This window comes from Pteropus vampyrus, unplaced genomic scaffold (assembly GCF_000151845.1).
Source record: "Pteropus vampyrus isolate Shadow unplaced genomic scaffold, Pvam_2.0 Scaffold185, whole genome shotgun sequence".
Taxonomy (NCBI): domain Eukaryota; kingdom Metazoa; phylum Chordata; class Mammalia; order Chiroptera; family Pteropodidae; genus Pteropus; species Pteropus vampyrus.
In genome coordinates, this window is record NW_011888966.1 from 793,817 (window position 1) to 806,673 (window position 12,857).

At 44.6% G+C, this 12,857-nt stretch overlaps 1 protein-coding gene and 1 long non-coding RNA gene across 3 annotated transcripts in view; one reads left to right on the forward strand and one right to left on the reverse strand.

Annotated features, from left to right (window-relative positions):
• The first annotated feature begins 5,202 nt into the window (after nucleotides 1–5,202).
• AFAP1L1 (actin filament associated protein 1 like 1) overlaps nucleotides 5,203–12,857 on the forward strand; it is a 65,540-nt gene continuing 57,885 nt past the window's right edge. For both annotated transcript variants that reach the window (XM_011371126.2, XM_011371127.2), the window contains exon 1: nucleotides 5,203–5,340. In XM_011371126.2, coding sequence (XP_011369428.1) covers nucleotides 5,325–5,340 — 16 coding nt within the window. In that variant the 5' untranslated portion in view covers nucleotides 5,203–5,324. The remainder of the gene's footprint in view (nucleotides 5,341–12,857) is intronic.
• Nucleotides 8,025–12,857, reverse strand: part of LOC111746357 — a 65,384-nt gene continuing 60,551 nt past the window's right edge. The window contains exon 3 of the long non-coding RNA XR_002783052.1: nucleotides 8,025–8,168. This is a non-coding gene — a long non-coding RNA (uncharacterized LOC111746357). The remainder of the gene's footprint in view (nucleotides 8,169–12,857) is intronic.

A 12,857-nucleotide genomic window follows, 5' to 3' on the forward strand; every position in this document is an offset into this window, starting at 1 on the left:
TCATCCCAAGCAATGTGTCCTTCTGACAAAATAAGAGCAGCATTTAATTTTATATATATATGCACACAAAATACCACCCCTTAACAGACTCTGGGTAACAGAAGCTGGAACCTGGGTATCCCTCCTATCTAAGAGTAGCAGGTGTTCCACAGAGAAGGAGGAACCTGGCAGAATCTAAGGGTTTGATTTACAAAAAGCTACCTGCAGGGGGCAGCCTGGGTGTGCGGCTGCGATTTCAGTAGCCCTTAATATTGTCATAAGCATCTGACAACATCTTCAAGGGAAACCCACACTGATTACGGTAACTTCCGAGGGTGGGTCAGGGCCTGCGCCAGGTGCTTTACTTGTCTCCTTTAACCCTCTGCGCACTACTTTTATTCTCATTTTAAAGATGCGGAAATTGACCTTTGGTAAGTAGTTCATTCACGGTTTCACAGCTGTATGTGACACAGCCTAAACTTAAACTCAGGGTTGCCTCACCCCAAGCCCATGAGCTTGGCCAGTGCACAATAACTACCTCCCTAAATAGAGGGATTTGGAGAGCGCTTCTCCTGTGCCAGGCAAGGTGCCAAGCACCCTACATACATGGTCACATATAAGCCTCACAACCACCGTGTGAGGCAGCTATTATTAGCTCCAATTTTTAGATGAGGAATCTGGGGTTCAGAGAAGTTGAAGACCATGCCCTTGACTGGGTATCAAACTCAAGTCTACCTCGTTGCAAAGGCATGCTCTTCTCCAGTGTGCCCCACAAACTGGAGAGAGCGACATTTGTGGGGGCAGGAGGAGTGTGGTTTTGGTATCATCAAGTCTGGAGCCCTGGGCACCACTCTTGGTTCTGCCTCTAAGTTCTCCTGTAATTTCAGGCAAGATTTCTTCCCCTCTCTTGGCCTCAGTTTCTTCATCTGACAATGAAGGGACCAAACTGGCTAATCTCTCAGGCTCCTCCCAGCTATAATGTTATTTCCAATTTCAGGTTTAAGAAATTCACCTTGGACCTCTGCAGCCTGGCGTCAGCCTACAGCCTAGAGGTGAAGATGGGGCGTGCAATGCGGCCTTTCAGAAGAGCGTTAGTCCATGCTGCAGTCTTAAGGGTTGGGCATCACCTCGCCGCTCAGGGTGGAAGCATCCAGCTGGACAGATGCCCCAGAAGTCTTCACGAGCCCATAATTTCCATCGCTTAGGGACCCAAGGGTGCTCTTTTCTTGAGGAATGACCCAAAGGGAGGGGGCAGGCTTTAGGCAGCATTTGAGCATAAAAACCAAAGTTTCCTTTCCTCCAGACACAACCAGTGCACAGGGCTCTGCTGACCAAGGAAGCCAAGCCTCCTGGGTGCAGACAGGAGGCCTATGCCCTGGAACAGAAACTGAAGGTGTGACAAAAGGAGGGATTTTCATCCACGTGTGAAACTCTCTTTCTCCCAGCAGCCACCATTCAGATCTCTATCTACTTTCCGGGGCCCAGGGTGGACCAGCAGGCATGTGTCATTTCCCTGGATAGGAGCTATAATAGCAACATTGTGCTGAGTGGAACAAGAGAGGTTTTCATCCAGCGACCAGCATTGAACAGACATTCAATCAAGGGACTCTGGGAGCTCACTCTGCACAAAAGAGCTCAAGAGAGGGGCCCTAGGCTGAAGAGAAGCCCAAAGGGCTGGGCTGCATGTCCACAGCAGCATGCGGTGGGGGTGGGAAGCGCAGAGGCATTGCTCACAGAACACCTCATTGCAATCTCATTTCCCTCTGCAGATAAATAAGCAAATAAACAATCCCAGAGGCTAAAAGGGACCCCCCCGCCACTGCCATGGCACAACGCATTCATAGAAGCCTCCTGAATATTAGAGCATTCATTCGCTGATTCACTCCACTAGACTCATTACTACTTACTAGGTGCCAGACACTGCACTAGGGATGTAGCAATGAGTAATACACAGCACCCATCCTCACGGCACTTGCGATCCAGGGGGCCAGGGAAAGGCAAGGAGAGAAGTAGGAAATTCTACATTGACAATCCAGCGGAAGAACTGAGAGTCACACAGTGACAGAGTCAGTGCAAGAACTCAGATCTGAACCCCCAGTCTGTGGTTTTCCTTACTCTTCTCAAGGTCTCCTGAAATCGCTGCTTGTCTACTCTAAGGAATGGCGGGTTGAGGCTCAGCGAAGAGGGCACCCTAAATACCATAATAAGGAATTTGAACTCTGAGGACAAAGGGGAGCCATCCCTTATTTTTAAGGGAGATCCAACTGAGATCATAAAATGGTCACTCTGATGGCCAAGGTGGAAGCAAACCCGGGGTCAAGGTGATGAGTTAGAAGGCTAGGGGCATGTTTCTCTCACTGGGACAAAGAACCTTTAGCCTCCAAAATTTTCTTTCCCAGGGCTTCCCAATTCCAGCTGATAAGCTAAGAACGAGGCTGGGGAGTATCGTTTGTTTTCACAAGACTGGGAGCATGAGGGAGTTGAAAGTTTTCTTCCTGGAATTGTTCACTGGGACTGAATTTGATATCTTTTTACAGAGCTAAAGCTATTCGCACAGAATTCTTTAGGCAAGCACCAAGCAAACCTGGAAGACTTGGTACCGAGCAAGAAAAATGAGAAGATATGCGGCCGATCCTAACAATCCTTTCCAGAGAGTTGCACTCCAACAGGGAAATGCAAAGGGGAGGAGGAAACCAGGCATCCACGACCTCCCTCCTCATCCTCTCCTCTGTGCTTCCCACCCAACGCCCCACAGTCCAGCCAAACCAAACGGCACTGCAGACACATCCTGCAGTTTTCTATCTCTGTCTTTGCTCGTACTATTTTCTCTGTCTGTAATGTTATCTCCTCATGCAGGCTCACCCAAATGTCTGTTATCCAGTACTGTCTCCATGATCAGGAAGATATTCTTGCATTGTCTTGATGCACTCTAAAAGCATTTTTCTCTTCTCTTGTGTTTTCCATATAATAACTTGTGATCAAATTATTTTCTACATGTTCATCTCCTCTACTAGATTGTAGATTCCTTGAAGGCAGAGATTATTCCTATTTAGCGTTTATTCTCCCAACGGGAACTTGCGCAGAGTGCAATAAATATTCCTAAGTGAACTTAATGAAAAGGGGAGATGGATTTTAGGGTAACTATAGACCTCATTAAAGGAAAATTACAGAAAAAAATTATAATTATTCCTTGTCCAAAACCCACAAGTAGCCTCCTCATCTATCCATTCAGTTATCCTAACAACCAAGCTGCAGTCAACTTAGTCAACAGTGCCACCTAGTGGACACTATGGGTAATTATCTGAATTACTACCACTACACCTCCACAGCAACTTTTTGTTACTCCTTAGAACTGTGCATAGACTGTGTTCTTTCATTTTTACATCTTTTCCAAACCACAGCTCAGTTAATGCATTCATAAATTCTTCTATAGATACACATAAGTCCTCCTTAGCCTTTTTGACCTTTCTGTTCCAATTCTGTGATAAACTTCCAAAGTCCTTGAAAGTTTTTGAATGTTAATCTACCCAAGCCTCCATCTGTTTTTGCTATAGTCATGTTCTCTATTTTTAAAATTATTTCAAAAAAATATTATGTGTTTAAAAATATTAATGGGGTAATCTGGGAACTGAACTACAGTTTATAGCCTTGACTCCGAGTGTTTCAGAGTTCAAACAGTGAACTTTGGAACTTCATCCACTTGTAAATTGTTGGTTGCTTTAGAATTTAAATCGACCTTTTCATATTGGAAAAGTGGGCAGGAACAAAGAGGAACTTGAAAAATAATAATGGCTCACATTTTTATAGCTATTTATGGTTTTATAAAATGAGTTTTTATCATCATTTGCCCTCTGAACAGCCCTATGAGGTCAGTATGAGTTCCCCCAGCACAGATGAGCAAGCAAGCCTCATAGGCGTAATATTATAAACTTAGTAAGCAGTGAAGCAAGACTCACACACAAGTCTGATTCAAATTCCATTGTTTTTTTCACTACACCACATTTCTTCTGAGTGCTCATACACAGGCACACTAAACAAACTACCCAGGCAATTCTGCAAAGCCAGCATTAATTTCAACCTGCACATAAAAGCAATGGAGAAAAAAATCCCCAATCCAGGAAAGTGCAGGATGCTCTTTTCCAAGCCCTTCCCTGTCTCTCTGCCTTTGCACAACGTGTTGTTTCAGTGTCAGAGTGTTCTAAGCAAAGGAGTGGCCTGGCCAAAACTGGAAACCAAGACCTGGCCCACCTTGGGAAGGAGGAGCATACATAAGGAGAATTGAGCCAGGACTCCACTTTATGAAAGGTCTTAAATTTAGACATTTCATATCATCTATAAATGAGACTTATTTTCATAAAGATACACTAACAGGATGAAAGAAGTTGGCATCCTTCTTACAACTTTAAACTTAAAACCTATTCCAGGACCACACTGGCCATAGCAATATTTTTTTCTACATCCTTTAATTATTTTGGGAAGAGCACACTTATATCCCACTGTATTTTGTATGCTAACAGTGTTCATTTCCATAACTGTAACACTTTTTTTTTTTTTTTTTTGGCATTTCTTCCCGTTTTAGTACCCTGGGAATCTCAAAAGTTGGAAGTGTCCCAAGCCATTGCCCACCTTTTAGCAATCCTGTCTGTTTCTCTTTTCCTACGTGGTTTTCTTTTTGAAGATCTTTTTTCTTTTCTTTTCTTTTCTTTTTTTTATCATTATTACTTCACTCTTCTTTCACACCATATCGACACCAAGATAGCGCCCGGTCCACTGTCTGGCGCTAGAAGGTGCTCAGGAAGGACCTATCCGATGGAGACGAAAAACTCAAAGCCAGGAAATGAATCGGTGGCAGCTGCAGCGAAATAGGTTTTGATTCCATCGCGGAGAAAAATACGTTCTAACAGTCTTGGCAATCTGAAGATGGAGTGGGCTAGTAGATGCGATAGTGAGCCCCCGATCACTAACCGAGCACAAGCTGAGCTGAATATCGCCTTGGTCGGGACTGGGGTGGGACACATGGACGGGGGATACGAAAGAAAGCCTGTGAATCGGAAAGTGGGCCCTCCGGGGCCCCAGCGGGAGAGGAGTGGACGGCAGGGCGTGGCGCTGGCGTGTGCGGGACACGGGACACCGGCCGGCGGCCCAGGGGGCGAGGCGTGCTCCGGGTCTATTCCGGGAGCGGCGCGGAGGGGCGGGCGGGGGCGCCGGGCAAGCATCCTGTCTGGGGGAGGGGACGCGCGGAGGGAGCTCCCGGGGGCAGACTGGAGAGCGCGGCGCAGCCGCTGCTGCCAGCCCCACCGGAGCCGCCGCGCCCTGTGCCGCGCGCCCCGGGATCGGCCGGCGCCATGGACCGAGGCCGCGGTAAGAGGAGCCGCAGCAGCCGCACTTGTTGCTGCGCGGAGAGGGCAAGGGAGGACCACGCGAACTAGAGGCTACAGAGGAGGAGGGAGAGAGGGCCAGGGGTTGGGGGTAGGGGGAGTGGAAGGCCGGTTGCTGTGTGTGCAGGTATCTCCTGCTGCTGGGGCACCACGGTATCTGTTAGTCCCTCTTGACCTGGGGCTGGGTGGCCCCTGTGTGTAAAACCAGAGTTTCATACACTCAGAGTTCTAACTTCATTTAAAAAGTCCCCCATAGGATTCCCGAGACGGGCGAGCTCTCCCACCCCACACCCCTCAGAAAGGATAACAGTAAGGGTTGACAGGTTACAGTTCCGCAACACCCCCATATGTGATGCCTCCACTGTGCAACTGGCGAGAAGCCCCAGGAGACGAAGTCTGCAGGTGCCTAGGGCACTGGGGGGAGGAGGTGCAGGCGTGCGTGTGCGGGTGCGGGTGTCTGAGCCCTGGCTCTGTTCCTGACAACCTATGTGACCTTGGCCCAGTCCCTTCTGCTCTCTGAGCTAGTGACAAAGTTCGACGAGATGGCCTCTCAGGCCCCTTCCTGCTCAAACTCTCTGGAGATGAGAGTATCTGACAGAAAGCTCACAGAAGTGTTGGGGGCTTGCAGAAACTGGAACTCACATGAGAAAGAGAGCAGCAATCACAGGGGGCTGTGCTTAAGAAAAAGCCTAGACCTCTCACAGGGCATGTGTCTGTAAAAGAAGTGGCCTGCTTGGACGTGGAGACAACGTCTAAGGCTGGGACACAATGGTCCTAACCCGCAACCTCTGGGATCCAAAGAGGTCAAGTGTGAATGCACTTGGTAAACTGATGAGTGCTGTTCCAACAAAAGAAACATTATTATTCTTATTATTAATGGAAAATTCCTCCCCTCTCTACAATAATCTTACACCCTTCCTCCATCTGCCTGTTCACTGTGCTGAGGCCCTCAAGAGGGGGAAAAAAGGAGTGATGAGAGGTGTGGAAGCAATTAGGGGGGCAATAGGGCAGGCATGAGTGCACGAGATGTCACGGTTTATAAACGATGCACTCCCCTGCACTCCCATTGTCAGAGTTCAGAGCGCTATAGGGGACCCCTGGCTCCCAATTCAAGATGCTGGGGAAAGCTTCCCCACCCACCTCTATCCCCTGCACGAAATTCTGCATATACCCTCTCCTTCCTGGGCCTGGAAGGGCAGGCAGAAAATGGAGGGGGCTTCTGTTTGGCTCTTTGTGGATTGAGGCTGTGATTGTAAAGCAGTTGTCACCTCTTAACTGATTCCTGGCCAAGTTTGCCAAGAGTATACGCACTCTCCCAGAAGCGAAAAGAGAAAGAGAAAGGGGCACCTCTAATATCCTTCAACTTCTGTCCCCAGCTCCCACATCATACATCTAAAGCAGAGCAGTCCCCCATCCCGTTACCTGCCGACGCACACAAGGTGCCAAATTCCACCTTGTCTGGTACAAAAATCTATACCTAGCCTACGCAGAATTATGGAAAGCAGACTATGTCATCCTTAGACACACTAAAGGTGACAATAACTCATTTAGTTTTAAATACTTAATGACAGACGCCTCCCTTCAGAAGGCTGTCTCCAGAGCACTCTTCCTAGGAAGCCGGACTTCCTGGGAATCTGTTAAGACTCAGAATGTTCTGGGGCTCTGACCCTCTCCTGTACTTTCTAAGTCTACTTTCCTTCCCCTTCACAGTTCATGTCACAATGTGCCATTACTCTAAGAGTTAGTTATCCAGCTATCTGTTGGTGTCTACTTCCCCTGCCCTAATGTACACTTCTGGAAAGCTGAGAGTGGATCTGTGTGGTCACTCTGTTGACACATGCCTGGCACACAGCAGGAGCTCACTAACAGTGGTTCAATTAGTTAATTAGTAATATGAACCATAATTTATAGTACAGCTCAGGTTAATTGTAATGCTAATTTTTTAAAAAATTTATATATATAATATATATTATATAAATTACACATAATATATATTATATATTATATACATAATATATATTATATAAATTACACATAATATATATATTATATATTATATACATAATATATATTATATATTATATATATATATATATTACTAAATCCTCACATTACTAAATAAATATATATTACTAAATCCTCACACCAAAGCAGTTCTTTGTGATCGGCATGAGCTTTCTGAAAATGTGAGTGGGGCACACAGGACCAGGTTATCTGTCTAGATCCTTAGTTGTAGTTGTCTCCTGTGATAAATTATTGCAAACACTTTATAAATTAGTACAAACATGACTAAATTATTAATTAGAATGCAAAATCTGTATGTTTTTAAAATAAAACATGACACAAAAAATCATTCCCGCACACCTTTCTCATGCCCCTGTGCCCAGGTCCCAGGTGGGTGTGTGCACACTCTCCTGTTGTCCAGAAGCTTTCAGAAGTGCGGGTCTTGTGAAAGCACGCTTAGGTATATAACAGTAACAACTGAACTCATCAAGCTCTTACCACGTGCCAGGCACCATGCTTAGCTTTTTACACGGCTTCTCTTGGAACAAGTGATGGGATGGGGACTATGAGCAGGTACTATCATTAATCCACACCCCACAAGAAAGCGGCTTGGCAGGTGTATTAGGTATATTTGCCATAACAAAATACCATAGGCTGGATGGCTTAAAAAGCAAAAATTTATTTTCTCACAGTTCAAGAGGCTAGAAGTACAAAATCAAGGTACCATCAGGGTTGGTGTCTGGAGAAACCTTTCTTCTGAGCTTGTAGACAGCTGCCTTCTCACTGTGTCCTCACATGGCTTCTCCTCTGTGCACACATGAAGAGATCTCTGGTATCTCTTCCTGTTATTAAAAAGACACCAGTCCTAGGGGTTTAGGGCCCCACCCTTAGGACCTCATTGACCCTGAAATACCTCCCTAAAGACCCTGTCTCCAATACAGTCACATTGGGGGTTAGGGTTTCAACATATGAATGGGGGTGGAGAGTGGATACAATTCAGTGTCTAACATCAGGGTTAGGTCACCGACATTAACTTGCACAGTCATGCACTGTGAGAGAAGTGGAACCGGGTCAGAACTAAAGTCCTGATCTTAATCTTGCTTCTTACTGCCTCTGTGGTGGCAGGTGACCTGCCCAAGCCCTATAGCAGGGCTTGGACTCCAAAGCCTGGGGGGGCTTCCATTGCACCGCAGCTGTGCTGTTCAGATCTTCAGTAGCAATTTCAGCATCAAAGTCAACTGACTGGAGAATGGAAACAAACCTAGGAAGTAGGATTTCTCTTCTAACAGGATATGTGTCTTCCCGTGAGTAAAGCAGAATTCATATGATGTAGTAACAGACTTAGAAACCACTTATATTATAATGAAATTCCTTCTAGCAGCATTTCCCAATTCGTGAATATCATACAAAGAGAATCAGCCATTGGTGAAGGTAACCAATGACTAATAACCACCTTCTACAGGACCAGTAATTAACTATCCTCATATAAAGATAAAATATTAATACTTGATAACATCTATTTCTTGGGATTGTTGTAAATAGTAAATGCATGGAAAATACTTCAAACAATGCTTAGCATGTGGGACTAATAAATGCTGGCAACTATAATAATTACAATCTTTAAAAATAAGATTCAACATAACAAAATTGCTTTATAGAACTTTGCTGGGTCCCTCAACCAGCCGGTCTGACTCTGATGACACTTTTTGAGTCCCTACTCTGCTTTAAGTACTGAGCTAGACAGCTTTTGCACAACTCAAAGATGGCCCATGTCAGAATCTTCTCCGTATCCCAGAGCCCCTTCATGATGTGTGTCTCTTGGAAATCCATCTCTGACCTTCAATAACTGGACTACTGTCCCACTGACATTTCTGAGTGACTGATAAAATACTAATACATATGTCGATGTGTCCATTTTCTCCTATTTATTCGATTTATCCGTGCCTGCTGACTGTGGCTGTGTCTTCACAATTTTGCTTTTGTGAACTTCCAGTCTTCTCAAGCCATCTTGTCTTTAAAGTCTTGGTCTACATTTTCTAAATTTTCCTAACTTTTCTCTAAATTAAATATTTTTCAATATGCCTTCTTAATGTCCAAGGTTATGTCTGATCTGCCTGACTCATATGAAGTACTGATTTCCCCAAGATGCCCTTCCTTTCCACTCTGCAACTAGTTCTTTTTCAACTAATGGAAGTCAACCCAAGATAAGAGTTTCTTCTGCTGCATTCTATATTCTTTCAGAGGTCATATTGTCTACTGGGCAACTCGAGAAACAATGCGAAGGCTCTGCTTTTCATTAAATGAAATTTTATTGTTCAAGAAATAATGGAAGAATCCATTATAACTGTGTTTTGCCTTCTGTTGGACCATATTAGGAAAGCCACAGCTTCCCTATCCATAGCCTCTATTGGCCGAGCAGTCTGCAGCCACTCCTATAATGAGCCTGTCACCATAGCTGTGAATTCCCATACCTCTTCCCTGACATCCAAGTTCATTCTCTATTCCTTCTGTCAGTTACTGTCCTTTGGAAAGGAATACTTATCCATAGTCATCTTTTCTATCCAAACATGTTCCATGAGGACATCTTCATCAGCCTAGAGACTTAATAGAGCTGAATGGTTCAAAGAATGGACAAACTGAGGTTTGAGGTTAGACTGAACTTTCTAGCCGTATGATCTTGTAAGAATTGGGTAAATTACTTAATTTCTCTGAACTGTAGTTTCATTTCATTTGGAGTGTAATGGGGAAAGCTAGCACTTAGGAAACAATCAATAAATAAGAGACATTATATTTTTCAAATATAATTACTTGGATTTTAGCCACACTCTGCAACAGGTATATGTAGTCACGTGGGGCCATGGTATTTACCCTCATTCTCTTCCCCACAGAGGCTTCTACTGGTCACTGGGCACCACTTCCACTTCCTTGTACCACTCAGCCTTAGTTAGTGTTTGGCTTCACCATTTTAGTCAAGGTTTTCTCTGCCTCTCCCTCAAATATCAGTTTCAAACCCCGCTTCTCACATGGGTGAGCACTCTGCCAACTAAGTTCCTCCCTCCCCACCTTCTGCCAAGAGCCTATCATTATTCCATTCTGATCTTTGGTTCAGAAAAACAATCCTGTTTTGGATACCATCAGTTTCTCATACCCTTCTTACCCTTTAAAAAAAAAAAAAACAACTTGCAACTGAACACAAAATTAAATACACACACACACACACACACACACACACACACACACACACACACACCCCATCCCTAAGCATTGTCCTCCTTCTTTTCCTAGCCAAATTTCTCAAATAAATGGTCGGCACTCGCAGCCTCCTGTTCCTCCATACACACATCTTTCACTCACTGCAGCCTCCCTTCCAATCACACCTTCTGCTGAAAATCCACGCCTAAGGGTTACAGATGGCTTCCATTTTATCTAATCTTTCACATCTTCAAAGTCCCATCTCCTGGAGTTCTCTGTAGCTCTACTTTTGACCTTCTACTTTTTTCTAAATGTATTCTCCTACCTTGAAGAAATGGGGAAAATGTGGATTTTGGACTCAAATAGGTTAAACAGGTTAATAGCCACCACTCCATCCCTCTAGAAGCCTTTTCTGCCTCTCCCATCCCCCAGTCTCACTATTATACATGCTCATAGCCTCTGCTTCTCTTGCTCTAAGGAAGTGACCCAACTAAGTCTTGTTCCCTCAGTTGTAAAGCAGCACGAATGATACCCAGCACTGAGAGACTGAAATGTGGTAATATTTGCCCAGCACTCTGTGCCTGGGCCATGGTGAGTGCTTATTAATTGTTGTGTCCCACCTTGCCCTCTGGCCCACTTGCTTTTTCTTCTTTTATGGCTCTTACCCCTCTCTCCCCTTATCTCCCCATCATCTCAGCCCACCCTCCACACTTACTCCTGTAGAGAACCAAGCCCCTTTAGGCGGGGGACTCTCAATATCCATCTTCAGCCATGAGCTGAGCCCCACTCCTGCATTGCCTCCTGCCTGTGGTACATTTCCATTCAGAGGACAACTCAACCTCTGAGTGACCCAGTTCTGAACTCATCTTATTCACCACCAAATCAGATGACCCTTCCTGTTTCTCTTTTTCTGTTAATAACACAACCACGTGAGGTGCTAGTGAAGGAAATGGGGGTTTGTAAACGACACTAAATTTGACGTGGGGACATGGGATCAGTCCTGCAGAAGAGGTAATAGAAAGACTGCACAAGAAGGCTGTACAAGAGGTTAAACAGAGGCCTGTTGGGGCTCAATCTCAGAGAAGCAGTATTCAATAATAGAATAGGAGTTGCCCAGGGACATCTTGAAGCAGAGGTTGAATGGCCACAGATCAGAGAAGCCATAGAATGGCTTCTATGGGGACCACAGTAATATATAGCTTAAGAACAACTGTCACTTAATACACAAGATGTTTCCATAGACATGACACTTTTGCAAATTACAGAGAACAGGACTTCTAGGAGTGTACACTTCAACCTAAAGCATTCATCTTTTATTTAAATATACACTGTGTCATAGATTTTAACAGGACTTATCTCTGCCTGTGGATAGAATTTAGGAAGAAGAGGGCCTGATGCAATTAAAGACAATTATTTAAAACTAAAGATCTGATCACACTTAAACCCTTTAGTAGTTTCCCATTTTTCTTAAAAAACAGACTACAGTACTTGTGGTGGCCCTCGAGGCCCTGCCTTGTCTGTCACAACTTACTCTAGGTCCCTGTCTATCTCTGTGGGCGCGCCTCACATTGACCTTAGTATTGTCACATGGTTAACAACTGCTCATCCTTAGCAGTCTGCCCAAACATTACTTCCTCAAGGCAATCTTTCCCTGTCTCCCAAGCTACATTTCCCTTTTAAGGTGCTCCTACCACCCTGTACTTCTCATTGGTTGCCATTATCACAGTTACAATTAATTGTGTAGTTGAATTAACTGTTAATGTGAGCTCTGTGAGGGCAAGACCCTTCTTAGCTGTTCACCACTCCATCTCCAGAACCTAGTGTAATGCTCGGCACATAGTAGGTGCTCAAAAAAAATGTCTGTTGAGATGATGACTAAATGAAAGGAAAACAAACAAACAAAATTCACAGAAGTGAATGAAAGCTGGATATGGCCACTTTCAGTTCCAGCACTTCAATGATTCTCATTTTAGGAACCGAAACATAGATGTCATCATCATTCATCATTTCCTTTGCCTTCATCCTTTAACAATAACACTCTAAATCCTATTGACTGTTATTGAAAAATATGTCATTCTTCTCCTATATCCTGTCATCTCCTCTAGGAGCTTCCTCTTTCTACTCTCACCTACTCTAGCCTGCCTTAAGAACCACCCCTAATTTTTGTCTAAAGCAGCGGTTCTCAAATCCAGCTGGGCTCAGGATCATCTCCTATGGAGTCTACTGAAAACATATATCCAGAGAGCTGATAAATGGGTCTGCATTGAGATTTGAGAATATATTTTTTGCAAAGCTCCCAGGTGA